At 35.5% G+C, this 21,374-nt stretch overlaps 2 protein-coding genes across 22 annotated transcripts in view; one reads left to right on the plus strand and one right to left on the minus strand.

Annotated features, from left to right (window-relative positions):
* LOC141570124 (uncharacterized) overlaps positions 1-12,012 on the minus strand; it is a 36,760-nt gene extending 24,748 nt beyond the window's left edge. For 4 of the 11 annotated variants that reach the window (XR_016021349.1, XR_012494027.2, XR_016021348.1 and 1 more), the window contains exons 1-2: positions 11,532-12,011; positions 8,454-8,772 (exon numbers count right to left, since the gene is read on the minus strand). Coding sequence is in view for 6 of the 11 variants with exons in the window: in XM_088798633.1 (XP_088654759.1) it covers positions 436-487; positions 11,532-11,806 (327 nt within the window). In the remaining 5 variants the exon portion in view is untranslated. The other 7 variants (XM_088798623.1, XM_088798635.1, XM_088798634.1 and 4 more) reach the window with 4 other exon arrangements.
* Positions 1-21,374, plus strand: part of CCDC91 (coiled-coil domain containing 91) — a 438,752-nt gene that overhangs the window by 136,205 nt on the left and 281,173 nt on the right. The window contains exon 1 of one of the 11 annotated variants that reach the window (XM_088798610.1): positions 11,254-11,591. The exons of 4 other annotated variants lie outside the window; for them this stretch is intronic. The gene's annotated coding sequence lies outside the window, so the exon portion shown is untranslated. Of the gene's footprint in view, positions 1-11,253; positions 11,592-21,374 lie in introns of those variants that run through there. 6 more of the 11 variants (XM_088798613.1, XM_019737205.3, XM_074325865.2 and 3 more) reach the window with 6 other exon arrangements.

A 21,374-nucleotide genomic window follows, 5' to 3' on the forward strand; every position in this document is an offset into this window, starting at 1 on the left:
AAAATTATTAAAAATTTGACTAGTCTTTATAATTTAAATTGTAAGCCAGTTACTCCTGAATTGACAATATAACAAATATGAAGACAGAGTTGGTCTCCAACAGGGATAACTTTCTTTCAGATGTTTGGATGATTTTTTTTTTTCTATGCTAAGTTAAAGTCAGACATGAGGACACAAAATTATCTTTATAATTAGAATAATTTAATGTCCCAAACTTAGAGAGAAATAAATGGCAGGGCCTTCCACTGTTCATATGTAATACTTTGCTTTTTCTGGTCAACTTAAAAGAGTGATCAGACTCTCAGGAGAATGTTGCTTGGGATTTGACCATGTTCTTTCAAACTCCATTTTTCAAACTTCAGAGTTTTCTCATGATGTGTTAATTTTGTGGTGCACCAAAAATTTTGAAGAAGTTTAATTCAAACTCAATTTATCTTAATTGTAGAAGCTCTTGATGGCTGTCTGCCCAGAGTACTGTTTGCTCCATCTGCAAAAGTGGTAGAGTAACTTCTAAGGAAGCAATATGATAGTTTAATATAGAAGCCATATTACTAAAACCTAGCTCACTTTTTGATTTTTCCAATATGTATCATAAAATGTAGTGTTTAGCACTCATAGCTATGACATTTAATTAAGCATTGAGAATTATGTGAATAACAGGCATTAGAATTAACTGAGAATAAAAAAAATATTCCAGCATTCATTTTTTTTTTAAGATTCTTTTTTTTTTTTCATTTTAATTAATTTATTTATTTTTAATTAGTTTCAGGTGCACAAGACAAAGCAAAACTTAGACGTTTATCATTTATATCCCTCACACTGTGTGAACCCCCCTCCCCCCATCCACTATCCCTCTGTACGTTCCCCAAATTAATTTTCAAACCCCCATGACCATCTTGTGGTTACCGACTATTTGTTTCACAAAGTTTAGTTTCACATATACAAGTTAATATCTTTTTTCTAGGACGTAATGAAGAGTAAAGAAAGTGAAGTAGACACATGTACTTTCTATCTATAGTCACCACATTTCTGAATTATAATTTGGAGAGCTTAGTTAAAGGCAACTGATCATATAAATTTGTTTTTATTAATTTATTGTAATGATTAAATAGGTGACCTGATGGCTTCTCGTTTCCCTTTCTGGCTTGGGCCCTCTTTAGTGTATTACGGCCTGAGGTAATAATAGAAGCAGTTCATATTTTCAAACATTAAGAAAGTGATTCTTGCCCAGTTATGAATCAAGTTAAACTGTGCAAACCAAATGGTGACCAAAGACAATTTACAAAAGAATGAGAAGTTGGGGATCATGTATCTTCTGGTGAAGATTTTATAAATGGGTTATATGTTACACAGAATTCAAAGGAGACCTAATTGGAGGAGGGGCCAGAAGGTGCTTATTTAAAACTTTCATGCTTTACTCTTTATATATAATGTTACAAATCAATACTTGAAATAGTTTTCCATTGGTTTAATGTGAAAGCTGAGAGTCATATGAATCTGAAAGAACTGCTCTCAGACAGTAGCTCATTTTCTCTCTCTCTAACATGAGCATGGACGACGGGAAGAAGGTAAATAAGGCTCCTTTCCATTTTAAGAAATGACAGTTCATTTTCTGGCATTTAATATGAAGCTAGAGACAGAGAATCTTTCTACTACTTAAAGATTTTGGGATTAAAAGTAATAGAAAGCCAAATTCAAACTAGATTAAGTAATAAATGGGAATCCTCTACATAAATGAGGAATCCCACAGAGGTGAAGGAAGCTTTAGAATTATTTGATAATTCTAAATAATTTGATCAAAGCTCCAGTTTCATTTCTCTGAATTATATCAGCTTTGTTCTACCAGCTGTATCTCCTTTGTCTCAGACTGGTTTCCTTCATGGTCACAGTATGAGTGTAAAAAGCCATAGCAATTACGTACATGCTACATCACCTATGTCCTCAAGTAGAAAGTTTCTTCCAACAATGACCAGACAGTTGTCCTGAGCTTTGTGCTTGTTGGATGATCCCTGAGACAATTCATATGTTTAGAGTAAGGCTATGATTTTGACTTAGGACTGGGTCCCCCAGACCTCAGTAACTGTGGCAAGGAAGTTGGGAGTAACTTCTGGCTTATACCAGTCAGGACGAATATTGGAAAAGGTCAGGGTCAATCTCCAATATACCTGAGTGCTGCACAGTGAGAAGAAGAGTGAAATGCTGGTTTTATCACAACTACCAGGTCAACTATAGTATACCCTTTTGCTAGTAATTAGCAAATATCTATAATTAATAAATATCTTCTTTCTGTCTCTCCCCAGTGTGTTAGCTTCACCTGGAGTGCCTTATGTTCTACAAAGCAATGACAAGTTGTCTACTCCCAACAAATACAAAACACAGTGGAAGAGAAAGAACAACGTCATTGCACGAAAAACTCCTAATTAAAAATAGGATATTTGGAAACATTACACAGTGGTTACTGATCCCTGTCAAAATCTGTGACAGAAATAGTAAGGACTCCTGGCTGGCAGTGGTGTGAGTTTTTTGGGCAGTTGCTGTGTTTTGCTCTTGTGTCTTTTATGGCCTTGTGTGATATGGTCATTGGGGAAGACACTCTTTTCAGATGGTTACACAATTTTGGCAGCTCATTTCCTATTAGGATGATTACATAAATCTGAGGATTGTCCTAAGATTAAAAAGTCACAGGCCATTATCAATTAGGCTTGAAGTTTATATACCAATATATTTTTCCTTTAGTATCAGGTTTTTAAACCATTTTTTGTTTCTTGTTATTTCTGTAGGCAAGTAACCATGGCCAGAAACTATTTGGAGTCTAAGTTTTTACATCTTGGAATTTCTACTTCTTTCATGCTCTGCCACTCTGAATTTAGTTAATGGTTCCTCCTGAAATCTCAGTTTGACGGTAACTGCATAGGAGATATTCTAAAAGTGAACATGGATTGAGGAGGCCAAGGTACCAACGATTTATTCCTTGTCTCCATAATAAATAAGAAGTCTCCAGTCATGTCCATAATGAACGTGATTCTCCGTTTAGTAAAAAGTTAAATTGCTGCACCTTTGGCACGATGAAGATTATTAGAATTTTAGACATTTAGATTTGAGGCCAGAGGGTGCTGTTCCTAAAAGTGCAGACTACAAAGCTTTCTAGCTTTTTATAACCTTGGTGATGCAAGATAGCGACTGTCTCTGAAATATTTTATCCAATCTATATACACCATGAACACTATTGGTTCATCAATGAAAAGTCAATTTATAACATCCATTATGATAATCAACAAACTCCTATTTTCACCTATGAAAACCCATTTATAACATTTGCTTTAGTGATTAGCAAAGTCTCAGGTGTTAATGAAAGATAATGGTAGCTGAAGCACTTGTGGCTCTGTTTGGAACGCAGACTTTCTGATGAAACACCAGCTGAACACTTCTAAAAGGTGAATTCTAGATTATCACAATTTAGGACCTTTAGAGGATAAAGTAAATTAAGCAACACACATGTGCACATGTATAGCACATTAAGTACACTCAAGTACTTTGAGGTAAACTGTAATGATAATCAATTCAAACTGACTTAAACAATATTCAATACCAGTGAGGATCAGTAGCTTAAAAATCAAACTCCATTGATTTGATTTGAAGGCTCACATAACTGAACAAGCCAGTATAGGAAAAGGAAGGGGCTAGAAAGGTGCTTATTTAAAACTTTCAGGTCCTTCTTTACATCCTTTGGCCTTTCTACAATGTCATAAATTATTGGATCAGGGCGCCAGCTCCATGTCTCTTTTATTTCCTTGGTCACAAGATGACTGCCTTTAGCAACAAGAACCACATGTTTCCTCATTAACATCCAGGGGTAGAAAGGGAGCTAATTTGGGGGCAAAAGTCCTGTGATTGGTGCTCAAGCCTAAACCATTTCTTGTGACTTGTGAAACACCATAAACTGGGATTAGATCATCCTGACTGGATTAATTTGGGGATAATGGTGAGGTTAATTGCACCCAAACTTTTCAGGCACATGCTGTACGATGTGCAAAGAGTGAAATAAATATCAGAAAGGCAAGTGTCCACTACAGTCAGTTTCAAAGCATGTAAGTATATAACAACTGTATTGTTTTGTTTGTTGGGGTAAAAAAAACAAAACAAAACAAAACAACAGCTAACTCCAGGCATATGTAATACAGACTCTGACTCCATTTTTGATGTTTGACTACTGATAAACTTCAAGCCCTACTGCTCTTCCATTCCCTTTTGCCCCACACCTGGGCAGGATAATACAAAAGTCTAGGTACTCTTTGTGGGAAATTCAACCACACAAGCCCTGGATACTGTGTAGGAATTTTCACTCCTAACTCCATGCCCTAGCTACCATAAAACCCAAAAGTCCAGTCCCCCCACCCCCATCTCAAGCCATTTTGGACCTGTGTAGGAAGCCTGCCCTCCTCTCCCCAGAAGGCTTCATTGTGTGAGTAATGAACCTTCTTATGCTCTCTTGGTGCATGTGTGGCACCAGGAGTCTTGAAATCTGAGTCACATTTTGGGCGGGTATTCATCTCATGCCTGTGGTTACAGCAAATAAACTACACAGTAAATCTGGATAACGTCTATCATCACACATAGTTACAATTTTTTTCTTATGGTGAGAACTCTGTCTCCCCAGTTTTACTGAGAAATATTTGACATACATCAGTTTATAAGCTTAAGGCATATAGTATGATGGTTGATTTATATATATATATACATACACATGTGTACATATGTGTGTGTGTATATATATACATATATATAATTATCACAATAGTTTCAGCTAACATCCACCTTCTCATATAGATACAATAAAGAAAAAAAATTTTCTTTATGATGAGAATTCTTAGGATTTATTCTCTTAACAGCTTTCCTACTATATATCATATGGCAGTTTTAGCTATAGCCATCATATTGTACATTAAATCCCTAGTACTTATTTTTCTTAAAACTGAAAGTTTGCACCTTTTGATAGCTCGCCTTTCTTTAATCTCCCCTCCCCTCAATCTCTGCCACTGGTTTCCAGTAACCATAAGTCTGATCTCTTTAATTTATTTTTAAGAGTTCACATATAAGTGAGATCATATATTATTTCTCTTTCTCTGACTTATTTTGCTTAGTATAATGTCTTCAAGGTCCATCCATGGCTGCGTAATATTTGTATATCATGATTTCCTTATCCATTCATCCATTGATGGACACTTAGGTTGTTTTTCTGTCTTGGCTATTGTAAATAATGGTGCTATGAATGTGGGGATGCAAATATCTTTTCAAGTTACTATTTTGTTTCCTTTGGATATGTTCCCAGAAGTAGAATTGTTGGATCATGTGGTAGTTCTATTTTTAATTTTTTGAGGATGCTCCATACTGTTTTACACAAAGGCTGTACCACTTTGCAATCCCACCGACAGTGCAAAAGTGTTCCCTTTTCTCCACACCCATGCCAGCATTTGTTATCTCTTGTTTTCTTGATGATGACTATACTGACACGTGTGAGGTTATTTCTCATTGTGGTGTTAATTTTTATTTCTCTAATGACTATTGATGTTGAGCTGTTGAGCATCTTTTCATGTACATGTTGGTCTTTCATATATCTTTGAAGAAATGTCTATTCAGTTTGCCCACTTTTTAATTGGGTTACTTATTTTTTTGCTATTGAGTTGTATGAGATTTTATATATTTTGGATATTAACCCCTTATCAGATATATGGTTTGCAAATATTTTTCCCATCCCATAGGTTGTCTTTTAACTTAGTTGATGTTTTTCTTTTTTCTGTGCAGAAGTTTTTGTTTGAAGTAGTCTCACATATTTAGTTTTGATTTTGTTGCTTGTCCTTTAGGTGTCATATCCAAAAATGTCATTACCAAGAGCCATGTCAAGGAGCTTTGTTTCTATTTTTTTTTAGGAGCTTCATAGTTTCCAGTCTTATTTTAAGTCTTTAAATTCATTTTGAGTTAATTTATTGTTAGTGGTGTAAGATATGGGTCCAGTTTCACTATTTTACATGTGAATATCCAATTATCCCAGCACCATTTATTGAAGAGACTAGACTCTCTTTTCTCTATTGAGTATTCTTGGCTCCCTTGTCAGCTATTAGTTGACCATATATGCTTGGGTTTATTTCTGAGTTCTCTATCCTGTTTCATTAGTCTATTTGTTTTTATGCCAGTACCATACTGTTTTAATGACTATAACTGTACAAAATAGCTTAAAATTAGGAACTGTGATGCCTCCTGCTTTGTTCTTCTTTCTCAGGAGTTCTTTGGCTATTTGGGGTCTTCTGCAGTTCTATATAAATTTTAAGAGATTTTTCTACTTTTGTAAAAAATGTCATTGTAATTTTGATAGGGATTGTATTGACTCTACAGATGGCTTTTGGTAGTATTGACATTTTAACAATAGTTCTTCTATTTCATGAACACAGGATACCTTTCCATTTATTTGTGTCTTCTTTGGTTTCTTACATCAATGTTTTACAGTTTTCAGAGTCAAGATCTTTCACTTCTTTAAAGTTATTCCTAAGCATTTTATTGTTTTTGATTGTATTGTAAATGTCATTCATTTCTTTATTTCTCTTTCAGAAAATTTGTTAGTGTATAGAAACCTGACCAATTTTTGTAAATTAATTTAATATCCTGCAAATTAGCTGAATTCATTGATTAGATTTAATAATTTTTTTGGTTGAGTCTTTAAGATTTCCTCTATAAAGAATCATGTCATTTGCAAACATAGACAATTTTACTTCTTCATTTCCAATTCTGATACCTTTTATTTCTTTTTCTTGCCTGGTTGCCCTACATAGGACTTCCTGTACTATGTTGAATAGTAGTGAGAGTGAACATGCTTGTCGTGTTCCTGATTTTAGAGGAAAATCTTGCAACCTTTTACCTTTAAGTATGAGGTTGGTTGTGGATGTGTCATATATGGACTTTAATATGTTGAGATATGTTCCTTTGATACCTTATTTATTAAGAGATTTTATCATAAAAGAATGAATTTTGTTATAGGCTTTTTCTGCATCTACCGAGATGATCATATGATCCTTTTCTTTCATTCTATTAATGTGGTATATTATATTGATGGATTTATATATGTTGAATCATCTTTTGCATCCCAGGGATAAATCCCACTTGATCATGGTGAATGATCCTTATAATGTGCTCCTGATTTTGGTTTGCTAGTATTTTATTGAGAATGTTTGCATCTATATCTATCAGGAATATTGGCTTGTAGTGTTCTTTTATAGTAGTTTCCTTTTCTGGTTTTGGCATCAGGATAATGTTGGCCATGTAAAATGAGTTTGGAGGTGTTTCCTCCTCCTCAATTATTTGGAAGAGTTTGAGAAGGGCTGGTGTTAATACTTCTTTAAATATTTGGTAAAATTCACCAGTGTGACCATACGGTCCCGGGCTTTTCTTTGTTAGGAGATTTTTTGATTACTGATTCAGTTCTCCTTGCTAGTAATCAGTCTATTCAGATTTTTTATTTCTTCCTGATTCAGTCTTGGCAAATTGTATGCTTCTAAGAATTTTTCCATTTCTTCTAGGTTGTGTGGTTTGTTGGTACATAGTTGTTCATAGGAGCCTGTAATGATGCTTTTGAATTTCTGTGGAATCATTTATCATGTTTCCTTTTTATTTATAATTTTGTTGACTTGGGTCCTTTTTCCTTTTTCTTGGTTAGTCTAGCTAGGGTTTGTCAATTTTGTTTATGTTTTCAAAGAACCAATTCTTTGGTTTATATTTTCTATTGCTTTTCTGTTCTCTGTTTCATTTATTTCTGCTCTAATCTTTATTATTTCCTTTTTTCTGCTGTTTGTTCTCAGTTCTAATGTTTAAGATCTACTCTCAGCAACTTTCAAATATTCAATATAGTATTATTAACTATAGTCACCACGTGGTACATTGTATCTCCATTTTTTATTCCCAGTGATTTTACAACTGAAAATTTGTATCTCCTGAGTGTTTCATTATTCTTATCAGCAAGTGCACCATTTCCTTCTGAATCCCCCATCTCTCTGAATAGGACCAGAAATCTGGGATACACTTTTAGTTCTTTTTTGATTTTTTTTGTTTTGCTACATACTTTTCAAATTCTTTTTGCCAGCTTCACAGCTACCACCTAAACTCCAGCCTTCATAATTCCTCATTCTAGTTAATCCATCAGTCTTCTAACTGGTTTCTGTGTTTTTCCAGTCATGGCCACCTCTTCCTTACCTAATAATTCATCTTCCACACTGCTGCTAAAGTAATTCTCTCCCAACCTTGCTTAAATAGTCCATTAGTTTTCCATTACTTTCAGGATAGAGTTCAAACTTTCAGCAGTTTACAAAACTCTCCATCACCTCGCCTCGTCTAAATTTCCCATTTGTACTGCCACATTCCCATACACCATCACCTTTGCTTCCACTCTACTTACATACTATACTTACCTCCACAGTCATAGGCAAGGAAATACACACAAAGGTACATGTTCCTGTTTCTGAAGCATACTTTTGTCTCTTCTTAGCTTGGTCAGTTCTTACTGACTCTTCAAGACTCATCTTGAGCTTTACATTTTATGAGAAGTACTTCCTGTTTAACGTGATTGATTGAGGTCCTTCTCCTCCACATTTTAACAATAAACTTGATTTCACTGCTTATTATCACTCTAATATCTGATTTGATTGTGTCTTCCTTGAAACTTGATCCTGTTGAGAGTAGGAACCATGTTTCCACTGTAGAAGGTCACAACCTATTAGGATAATAGGCCTGTAGACACATACACAACAAAGGTAAATAATACAATGGGTTGGCTTATGGTAAGTACCCTGAAAAATAATAGAGCCATAAGCTCTAGAAGAGCTAAGGAGAACCACTATTAGGTGGTTAGGAGAAATTAGGACGCTTATACATTATTGGTGGTAATGTCACATTGGAAAACAGTCTGGTAGTTTCTCAAAACATGAAACAGAGAGTTACCACATGACCCAGCAATTCCACTCCTAGATATATACCCAAGAGAAATGAAAACATATGTTGACACTAAAACTTGTATGTGAATGTCCATAGAAGCAGTATTCATAATAGCCAAAAAGTGGAAACTGAAATGTCCATTAACTGATGAATGTATAAACAAACTTTGAAAACACAATGCAAAGTGAAAAAGAAGCCAGTTACAAAAGACTACATATTGCAGGATTCCCTTCACATGAAATGTTTAGAATAGGCAAATCTACAAAGACATAAAGTGGACTAGTGGTTGCCTAGGAATGAAGGGGTATAATGAGAGTGATGGAGGGAACTGACAAAAAGTATGTGGTTTCTTTTTTGGATGATGGAAATGTTCTAAAATTGATTATGGTGATGGTTGCACAATGCTGTGAATATACGAAAAGCCACTGAATTGTACACTTCATAAAAAAAGCACAGATTGTTGTGGGGAGGGGAGAAAGACTTCATGGAGGTGGCAGGATTTGGATTCACTGATAAACAAGTGATGTGAAACTCAGAGGCAGTGTGCTATAGTGAATAAATAAATCTGTTGGGTAGACATGACTTTGAATCCTGCTCTGCCAATTGGTCAAGTTACCCTGACTGAGTTTGTATCTTCATTTGAGAAGTGAATATATTAACATACTTACTTTGCAGGATTATTGCGATGACAAGATAGATAATGGATTTAGGTGCTAATGCCAGGCACATAGCAAGTGTGCAATAAATATTATTAGGTTGGTGCAAAAGTAATTGCGGTTTTTGCAATTATTTTTAATCTTTCAAACAGCAATTACTTTTGCACGAACATAAGTTTCTATAATTATTAAAAATATACTTAATAACACTGAATATGGATTAGGTGGGACAAAGTGAGCATGTAGATATATCAGTGGAAACACTCAGAAACTCATCTGAAGTTTCCAGCAGAAAGAGATAGGAGACACAGAATGACATAAAGGTAATTGTACTCAGTTTAAGAGACATTTATTGCATGCCTTTCTTCCACTAGATGCTGTGCTAGATTGCTGGATATACAAAGACAAATGAGGAGTATATACAAATGAGTAGTGGTTCTTGACTTGTTGGTCTTGTAGACAGATAAACAAATATGTGTAAGAAAGCATCGTATTTCCTATGATAGAACTCTATTTGCTGTGTACACAAAGTAGAAGGTGGAAAGGATAAAGGGGCGTAGAATAGGTGACATTCATGCTCAACATTGAAACTCCTCACTTCCATGCTGACATTTGCCACCTCCAGTACAGAGCAGAGATTATTACTGGTTTTAGCCAATTTAGTTCAATGGAAAGATGAGAAAATAATGTTGCCCCAAATATGCCTGTTATATAATAAATGTGAATATTCTACAGCCTTATGCTCAAAGTTCCCAGGTTACTTGCCTTTCTTTCTCACTAGGCTGTAAACTCTAGAAAGCAGAGATCTTGAGTATAACTTGTTCATTCTTGGATTGTCACAACTTGGCCCAGTCCTGGGCATATGGTACGCACTCAAAAATTGTTAAATAAATGTTCTCCAGATCTCTCCCATGTCAAAGTGGAAGAATTTTTAACAAGTGTCCTGTTAGTTGAGTATTTGTAACAGTAACTGACAGTCTGAAATGGACAAAAGAACAAAACAAAAAAAAACCTCAAACCCCAAAACACCAAAAACTACATTATCATGCTTTCGTTGAAATAAAACTCTATCAGTTATGTCATTCTCTTTTCTTTTTCTCCTGGGGAAACTATTTGCCCGAAGGCTTGGAAAAAAGGGTTGGCTTGGCAGCTGAAAATCAACTGTTTCTGAAACACAGATGTCCTGTATAAATTGCTGTGTGGAGTTGAGGACAAGAAGTAATTCTAGAGCAGAGTTCTTTGAAGTTGTATAGTATTGGTCTGGAGAGGCTCTTGGCTTAGGTGCATCCCAGTGGTTGAGAGTTCGCACATGCAAAGATGAGATGGACCAGCTGTCTAGTCAACTGTTTCTTGAGCATTTACTACATGTCAGGCACTTAGCTCATCTTCAGTTTTTACTGAACTCTGATTGGAGGTGGTGAAGATTTTAGGCCCGGCTCTTCACAAGAACAATCCTACAGAGTCCCAGATGGAAGTGTTATGTTGGGGATAGTTTAATTTGCATGGATTAGTCATAGAAACAGGGCCTGCCACTCATGCTGCAAGTCACAGGAGGTAGTTCCTGAGTCATCCCCTTTCACAGGGCAACCCTCTGCGGACACTCAAGCCTGGACAACTCGGACTCTGTTGGGCCCTCAGCTCTGGCCTCAGTCTGGTACCACGTGACTCGCTTGTTTGCATTGAGTGACGGGTGCAGCGTTGGGCGGGCCTTGGTGGAAATCAACTTCCGGGGGCAGAGGTTTTTTTTGTTTTTTGTTTTTTTTTTTCCCCCCGAAGCCGGGTGAGTGTGTAGGCTACCCCTGCTTGTGTTACTGTGGCCGCGGTCTCCCCTCCCCAAAGGTTTGGGATCGTGCCGTGGGTGTACGCGTGGGGTCAGTCTGTGTGTTAGGGGTGGCTCACCTGGCAGCGTGGGTGAGCGGCGCGACAGCGGCGGCGACAGTGAGCGGGCGCAGGGAGCAGGTAAATCGACTCGTCTTCAGGGCCTGGGTCTGGGTCCCCCGGCCGCGCGAGGCGAACGGCGCGCCCACACGCGGCCTGCGCGCGGGCCGGGAGCGCCCCACCCGGGCGGGGAGCGCGGCCGCCCTCGCCCCCGGAGGTCGCCGCGACCAGAGCGGGAGGCGTGACCTGTCTCTGGCAGGAACCGGGTCTCGCTCCCTCGGCGAGGGAGTGCCCATGTGCACTTGATCTCGCCGGCAGGTTTCGGCCCCTGTATGTCCCAGGATCGAATGTTTTCGACAGTCTACGCACAAATGCACGTGATTATTGTGTCACGGAAACTCCCACCTAACGGAGACTGATGCCCGTCCAGTTTTCAACGATCGCGCCTGGTTTATGTTTCCCCTTCCACTTTGCCAAGTCCACCCGGGGAAAAACTCGATGTCCGTCAGTAACTATAAGGATAGTTACTTGGGGTCATACGTTGCAATAAAACTGGTAATTCGGGGTAAAAGGCAGAAGGCAGTAACTTTCCCGGTGGTGAGGCATCCTTCATCCCCGTAAGTGCGCCCCCAGACCCGACAATAAAAGTGCTTCTTCCATCTGTTGGTGTTGTGTACTGTGGAGGAAAGCTTTGGACATGAAACCAATTTTGGCTTCACTCGAAGGAATGGCAACTCTGTTAAAAGCTCGCTGTGTCTTTTTGGTAGGATGATGTTGTTGCTGCTTTTCCCACTTGCTTCCCTAATAAGAGTTGGGGCAGAGCCTGATTTCCTGGAGGGTAAAGTTCTGGCCACAGCTGTAGGTGACTCAGCCGCCCCCTAAGAATTCGGACTCCTTTCCTTCCCTCCCCCTCTGAACTGGGCAGATACTGATGCCAACCTCCTCTCCAAATATTGATCAGGGAGGTCGTTGGATGGTGGCTTTTGCAAATAGTTTGCATGTTGCGTGGTGGAATGATTGGGGTGGGCTAACATTTCACCCCATAATTTAAGGCAGAGTACCTAGAATATTTAGTTGGGTGGTGACAGGGACTGACAGTAAATTCTCTTTGTTTTCTCCTGTCGGAGAGCTCACACTTTTAATCATCCCTTTTGCCTTCTGCTACAGTTTCTGTTGCACTGAGGGGATTGGCAGTATTGTACCTGTTAGGGTAGATAAATGGAGCAGAGGGGATGCCAGGGAGAGTGCACCTGTGTGGTGCTGGCTAGCCAGTAAATTGTGTGGTAGAGAATTACCCTGGTTACAACGTTTGGTATCCTCCAGGCAGGCCAGGAGGCTGTTCTGTGGGCTGGGAAATCTTATTATGAACTCGTTTCTTAGTAACGGTGTAAGCCAAATGGAATAAACATGAAACAAAAGTGATGAAAGTTACAACTTACCTCTTAACTTTTATTAAATGGAAAAATGTATTTTCTTATTGGAGTGATCAGCTCAAAACTTGAGAGCTTTTTGTTTGTTTATTTTAATCATCTTACTACTTAATACCAGACAAAATCTGCAGAAAGTCATCACAGAGGGGACAGCACCATTTTTTTTTTCTTCAATAAATGAAAGAAAAAAGATGGTTACCAGTTTAGCTGGTCTGAAGCTTAAATGGACACAGGAATTTGTCTACTAAGAGGCATTTTATCTTGTACCTCTAGCTGTAGATGTAAAATTTGTTACAAATAAAGGACACTACTTGAAGATTTATCATCTTTTTCTTGATAGCAGAAGTTGGGGTAGGAATGCATTGGGGTGGGTGAGACGTCTCCATTAGTATATTGGAAGGGAAATGTTTAGGTAAGTTGTTTCCAAATTCTGGCTCATAATCACAGTGCTTCTTTAATCAGTCTGTTCCTTGTGACTTTTGGTCTTCCCTGAAAGCTCATCCAATTTTATTTTATGTTCAAATGATGGGAACTTAATATAAAAAGCAACTCTGTAGATTAACTCTTTGTATCAATATCTGATTTTTCTTATTTACTAATGATAAATCAATTTTTTTTTTTTTTTTTGATTTGCAGTATTTCTAAGGATTTTTGGTTCCCTCACTATCTCTCCCCCACCCCATACCTAATAAGCTGGATGTAACTCATTTAATTTGGTGTATATATTTAAAAAGGGCATGTCCTCTGTCTTTTAAAATTTAGATTTATTGAGATATAATTTATAAGTTAAAAAATAATTGTTCTATAAACTTTGACAAATGCATGTAGTCATGTAACCGCCACCATAATCCAGGCAAAGAATATTTACATTATTCCAAAAAGTTTCTTCATGCCCCTTTTTAAACAGTTCCCTTCTCTCACCCATAGGTCCTGGCAACCACTTATATGTTCTCTATCTCCATAGGTTTATCTTTTCTGGAATATCACATAAATGGAATCCTACTATATGTAGAATTTGTTTCTGGTTTCTTAATGCTTTTTGATTCATCCATGTTGATGCCTTTATCAGTGCTTTGTTCTTGTTTTTATTGCTGAATACTATTTCATTGTATGAATATATCACAATTTGTTAATTTACTAGTTGATGGACACTTGGGTTGTTTCCAGTTTTTGGCATTTAGGAATGAAGCTGCTATAAACATTTATGTACAGTTTTTTTGTACATTAATATACAAGTCTTTGTGTAGACATGTTTTCATTTCTTCTGGTTAAATGTCTAGGATTCTTGGTTCATGTGGCAAATGTTTAACTTTATAAGAAATAACCAGACTATTTTCCAAGGTACCTGTTTCATTTAGCATTCCTTTCCAAAGATATTTGACTCTTCCAGTTGCTCTACATCCCGGCCAGCATTTGTCATTTTATTTTTTATTTTAGCGATTCTAATAGGTATTTAGTGATACCTCATTGATGTTTTAATTTGCATGTTCCTATTGACTATCTGTATATCTTCTTTGGTGAACTGTCTGTTATTTTTTTTGTCTTTTTTCACCACATTAAGGTTAGTTATACCTCTATCCCCTCACAAAATTACCTTTTTTAAAATCATTATTGTGATGATATTTAAGATCTATTCTCTTAACTTTCAAATATATAATATTGTTAATTATAGCCACGATGCTGAACATTAGCTCTTTAGAACGTACTCATCTTGTAGCTGGAAGTTTTTACCTTTTGACCAATATGTCTTCCATTTCCCCTACTCCCCATCCCCAGTTTCTGGCAACCACCATTCTACTCTCTATTTCTATGAATTTGGCTTTTTTAGATTCCACCACTAAGTGATATCATTATGTATTTGTCTTTCTCCATCGAACTCATTTCACTTATTATAATGACTTCAAGTTCCATTCATGCTGTTGCAAAAGGCAGGATTTTCTTCTTTTTATGGCTGAATAATATTCCTGTGTTTATCTATCTTTTTATTTAGCTATCTATTCATATGTCTACATATATGTGTATCATATTTTCTTTATCCAGTCATTCGTTTGATGAACAGTAGGTTGTTTCTGTGTCTTGGCTTTTGTGAATAATGTTGCTATGAACATGGGGTGCTGATATTTCTTTGAGATAGTAATTTAAATTCCTTGAGGTATATACCAAAAAACGAAATTCTTAGGTCATGTTGTAGTTGATTTCTCTCTTTATGTATGTTAATATTTGCTCTTTATGTTTATTTATTTAGGTGTTCCTATGTTTGGTGTATAAATATTTACAAATGATATATTCTTTTGTTGGATCGACTGCTTTATCATTATGTAATGTCCTTCTTTGTCTTTTGCTATAGTTTTTTTTTTTAAAGTCTATTTTGTCTGACATAAGTATTGCTACCCCAGCTTTCTTACTGTTTCTGTTTGCATGGAATATCTTTTTCCATCCTTTCACTTTCAGACTGTGTGTGTCTTTAGATCAGAAGTGAGTCTCTTGTAGGCAGTACATAGGTGGGTCTTGTTTTTTTAATTCATTCAGCCACGCTATGTCTTTTGTTTTGAGAGTTTAGTCCATTTATTGGAAATAATTATGGATTGGTGGTACTTAATACCATTTTGTTAATTGTTTTCTGGTTGTTTTTGTAGTTCTTCTATTTTCTTTTTTCTCTTGCTCTCTTCCCTTGGGTTCAGGTGATTTTCTTTAGTTTTATGTTTGGATCCCTTTCTCATTATTTGTTGTGGTTGTGTAGCTATTAAAGGGTTTTGATTTGTGGTTACCATGAGGTTCATGTCAGTCTGTTTTAAACTGATAGTCACTTAAGTTTGAACTTATTTTAAAAGCACAAACACCTTTGTCAAACATCAATTAACTATGTATGTGTGGATGTATTTCTGGACTCTCAGTTCTGTTGCATCCTTCAGTATGTCTTTCTTTTGGCTAAAACTACATTATCTTCATTAGCGTTGGTTTATAGTGTGTCTTGAAATTAGGAAGTCTGAGTCTTTCAACTTCGTTGTTGGTTTTCAAAATTGTGTTGGGTATCCTAATTCCTGTTCTTTCCATGTGAATATTTAATCCACTTGTCTGTCTATAAAAAAAGCATTGTGGGATTTTGATTGGCAATGTTTAAAAGTTATGAACTTAGAGAGACTTGACATCTTAATATTGTTTTCTAATCCATTAGTCGAGTATCTTTCTTTATTTAGGTCTCCGATTTTCCTCATTAATGTTTTGAAGTTTTCAGCATAAAAATCTTGCATATATTTTGTTATATTTGTATCTTAAGTATTTTATGTTATTTGGCACTGTTACAGATGGTAATCTTTAAAAATTTCAATTCCCAATTGCTTATATAGATAATTTAATAATTTAATATTTTTATATTGACCTTGAATCATCAACCTTATTAAATTCACTTATTAGTTCTGTAGGTTTTGTAGACTCATTTGGATTTTGTGCATAGACAATCTTGTTTGCCAATAAAGACAATTTTATTTAATATTTTCCCATCTGTTTGCCTTTTATTTTGTTTTCTTGTCTCATTACGCTGACTATGACCTCTAGTATCATGTTGAAAAGGACAAGTCAGAGCACGTGTCCTTACCTTGTTTGTCATCTTAGCAGGAAAGGTATGTTGTCTTTTGCCATTAAGTAATTAACTGTAAGTTTTTTTGTAAATACAACTTTTATCATATTGTAGAAGTTTTCTTTAGGTCCTAGTTTGCTGAGTTTTTTTTTTTTTAAATCATGGATGAATATTACCTTTTTTGGGGGGGGAATTATAGTTGATTACAGTAGAAAATTGGGAAATAAAAAAGTCCTATAAAGAAAGTACTTAACCTATTTCCATTAATATGAAATAACTCCTGCTAACATTTTTCTGGCTTTTCTTTTAGTCTCTTTTCTTTTGCAAACATTTTTAAAACAAAATGGTAAATATTATTTTATATTTTTCCCTTTTCGTTCAGCATCACATTGTGAGTGCTACCTACATCATAAATTTTTTTAAGAATTTGAGTTGTAAGTTCTTGACTTGTAGTTAATATAGTTAAGTTTTCCCCATTAAAATTAACATTAAATCTTTGTGCATAACTCTGATAGGATTCTTTTGATTTCTTAAAAAGTGGTTTTCACTCAGTATATTAATTGTTATCAGATTCTTAAACATTGCTTCTTTGCTTCATTTTTTGGAATTTGTCTCTTAGGCAATTTATTGTGATAAATTTTGGAGAGAAATGTTGTAGTCAATATCACTGACTTTGGGCATCACTGTAAGGTAGGATCTTTGAATTTCAGAAAGTCAGAGTTCCTTAGATTTTGTCTAGTTCAAACTATTTATTTTACAGGTTTAGACTCTAGAATAGTTAAATAGCTTTTCCACCCATGTTATGATTTTGCTCTGCCATTGATCTAAACAGAATTCTTGATGTGTTCTGTGTAATGTAATATACTACCCATGTTCTTTTGATACGAATTATACAAGTTAATCTTTGTACCTAGCATCATGCAAAAACCCTTTTTGTATGTTGATTTATTGAATTCCAACCAATACCTTTTGAAGTAGGTAGTATTTCTTGTTTCATAGACAAGGAAACCCAGACTCAGACAGGTGAGTACACTTCTCCAAATTTGCATAAATAGTAAGTGGTAGATCTGCGTTTGATCAGAAATCTTGAATCTGTGCTTTTATTCATAGGTTACACTACCAATATTGAATTCTTGTAAGCATTTTGTATGTATTGTGCTTATTCTGAATCTGTTAATCTTAATGCTTAGAGTAAACTCATTAAGCAAATTAATCAATATGAGACAGTGTCAGTTACTTCTAAAATATTTACCCAAATTTATATCCTTTTATATTTTGTAATTTTAAATTAGTTTAGAACTGTACATTCTCTCTCCTGTCAAATCCCTTATAAGTGGTACAAACACTGTTGGTAGCTATACGCCATAGAATCCTACTTAAAGAATTAGGATATGTTTACTGTCACTAGCAGAGGATACGATTTTTTGTTTTGAAATGAGATTTTTAAAATTTTTATTACAGGTTTAACTGATAAAGATCAGAGATAATGTTATCTGGTTTAAAATGCAACATGTTTCAATTGTAATAAAACTGTTTTCTTTGGAAAGGAATGTACATTTTGGAATTTACATAATGCAGTCTAACACATATAGTCATTTCTATAGACTAACTGTATGAATGAAAGAAGTACTGTCTTGTAAAGTGAGAGAGAAATCACTTTTTCCTCTATTCAGAGAGAATGGCTTTCTTCTCCCTTTGCTAACATAGAGCGTGTGCATCTCCTACCAAAAGGAGGCCTAGATAATGGAGAAGCCAGCCAGATTGCCTTTTTATATTGTGTCCAACCTTGTGGTAAAAGGGAATCCACGAGATCTTTTCAAGATGCTTTACTTTTATATTAGGAGAATTCAGAACTTACGCAATTGGAGTAATGATAGTGCTGCAGTATTATGCAAAATCCATTAATCTGTGAATATGCTTCAGTGATACACAGGGGCTTATATGAATATTACTAAAAAAACTACATGCTTAGACATCAATAAAAGATGGTGATTAAAGGTAAGATTAAATATCATTATTTTAATTATGAATTTAATAAAGATAACTTAAAATGAGGTTATATCTTTTATTCACAGTTTGCCTGAGTTAGGCATGAAAAATGGAAAATAAGCCTATAAAAGCTGAATGGCATTAAATGGGCCACCCTGATTCAGAAGACAAGTTGAAATGAATGCTTATTTTTTATTCTGCTGAATGGGCAAAGTGTTTGTTTAATAACTGGTTTTCATGAGGCATTTAGATATTTTAAGTTTCTTCTGATGTCTGTTATGCAGAAGAGACATAAGTTTTAGGACTAGTTTTGCTTAAAATCAGTGATGTTTTAATATGTCACTGCTCATTTAGTATATGTGATTTTTCCAGTTATGTCAATTAAGAATACACGTACAGTAGTTTTTTGTTGCAAGAACTTTTTGTAGGAGACTTCATCTTCATTGGAGTACTGAGTTAATTTTTTATATTTCCAAAGTTGGGTGTTACTGATCTTGGTCTTTTGTTATCAGAAGGAAAATAAACAAATGCCACTGGTTATTATTCTCAGTGTCACAATGATGAACATAAGAAGTGACTGCCATGTGATCCATGAGAAGAGCTTTGACTACTCAGAGTCTGCTCAGATTGCAAAGTGATGTTTTATTGTATGATTCATACAAAATACTCATGAATAAAGAAATCTTAGGAACAAGTGAGATTATATATACGTTAAATTTTTGGATTTTTTTTTTCCACATAAAAGCGCCATGGATATTATCATAGTTACTTTCATCTAAGCAAAATAATTCATTAAAATAGTTCAGTGTAGAATTGGGAATCATAAGGCTGGGTATGATTGTTTAATCAGCAATACTATTTTTCCCACTTTAAAAAACATTCCAGAGTGTATCTGTTGAGTGTGTGTGTGTGTGTGTGTGTGTGTGTGTGTCTGTTGTATACATACTTTGGGAAGTACACATTAGGGAGTAAACTTTGGGAGTTTGGGGTCATTATTTCTTTAAATATTATTTCTGCCCCTTTCTCTCTTCTTCTGGGACTCCCATAGTATGTATGTTGGCATGCTTGATGATTTCTCACAGGTCTTGGAGTCTCTGGTTTTCTTCACTCTTTTTTTTCCCGTTCCTCAGACTGGATTGATGTCTCAATTGAAGAATTCCTGACATTGGACTGTCTCTCTGTCTGTCTCTCTGTCTGTCTCTCTATCTGTTTGGTGTCTTTATTGAGTGTAGAACACACCGTATTAGGCATATGGAAAAGAAACAGGCATTTAGAAGGGCAGAGATAAAGCAAGGAAGAAACTGAAGTCATAAGACAAAATCTTTAACAATATAATAACAAAAAATTGTGAGTTAGAAACGAGGGGTTATTGATAGGCTGTGACAATAAATAAGGGTTGGGGGACTAGAAATTTCAGTAAGAGTGAATTGCTGGTTCAGTGGGAGTGATAAAGTAGTGTAAATAGAAGGATACAAAGCTGTAAGAAAGTGAAAATTAAGAGTTTAAGATCTTGGAATTGAAGCAGTTATGTCAATATCAGAAATACACAGTGACTACTCATGTTGATGGCCCAATTATTGCAATGATATATTGCAATATATCTAACAATATAGAATAGTGACAATAATAGTAGCCATTATTTTTAAGTGTCTTTAATGTACCAGATACTGCACTGGACACTTTTCAATTGTTTTTAAATTTTTTTTCTTTTTTAATTTTAAAAAATTGAGGTGAAATTTACATAATATAGAAGTAATCATTTTTAAACTGTATAATTAGTGGCGTTTCGTGAATTCAAAATGTTGTGGAAATCTATCTAGTTCCAAAACATTTCATCACCTCAGAAGGAAACCCAGCATCCATTAAGCAGTCATTCCCTCTTACCCCCTTTCCCCAGCCCCTAGCAAACACCAATCTGCTTTCTGTCTGTATGGATTCACCTATTCTGGATATTTCATAAAAATGGAATTGCACAATGGTGACTTTTTTGTGTCTGACTTCATTCAATCAGTATAATGTTTTTGATGTTTATCCATGTTGTATCAATACTCCATTTCTTTTTATGGCTGAGTAATAGTCCATATATACCACTGTTAACACATTGTGTTTTTCACTCATCTGTTGATAGACATTTGGATTTTCCCGTCGTTTTGCTATTGTGGATAGTGCTGCTATGAACATTTGTGTACAAGTATTTCTGTGAGACTTGTATTCATTTTTCTTGGGCATATGTCCAGGAGTGGAATTGCTGTGTTTATGTGGTAATTCTATGTTTGCCTTTTTGAGGAACTGCCAGTCTTACTTTCCAAACTGGCTGCACCATTTTGCATTCCTACTAGCAATGTAAAAAGGTTCCAGTTTCTCCACATCTTTACCAACACTTGGTGTTATCCATTATATTGATTTATAGCCATCCTGTGGGTGTGAACTGCATTTCTCTAATGATGATAGTGAGGATCGTTTTACGTGATTTTGGTTATTTTTATATCTTTCTTGGAGAAATGTCTATTCAAGTCTTTTGCTCATTTTAAAACTGGATTGGTTGTCTTTTCTGTTGTTGAGTTTTAAGAGTTCTTTGTAGATTTTTTATATAGACACTTATTAGATATATTAGATAGATGATTTGCAAATATTTCTTCCATTCTGTAGATTGTGTATTCCCTTACTTGATAATGTCATTTGATACATGAAAAGTTTTAAATTTTGATTAAGTCCAGATTATCTATTTTTTTTTGTTGCCTGTGTTTTTAGTGTGATATTTGAGAATCCATTGCCAAACTCAAGGTCATGAGGATGTACCCCTATGTTTTCTTCTAAGAGTTTTACTTACCGTTTTAGCTCTTCTACTTAGGTCATTGATCAATTTGA

This window comes from Rhinolophus sinicus, chromosome 1 (genome assembly GCF_057876585.1).
Source record: "Rhinolophus sinicus isolate RSI-liver-muscle chromosome 1, RSI-T2T, whole genome shotgun sequence".
Classification (NCBI taxonomy): domain Eukaryota; kingdom Metazoa; phylum Chordata; class Mammalia; order Chiroptera; family Rhinolophidae; genus Rhinolophus; species Rhinolophus sinicus.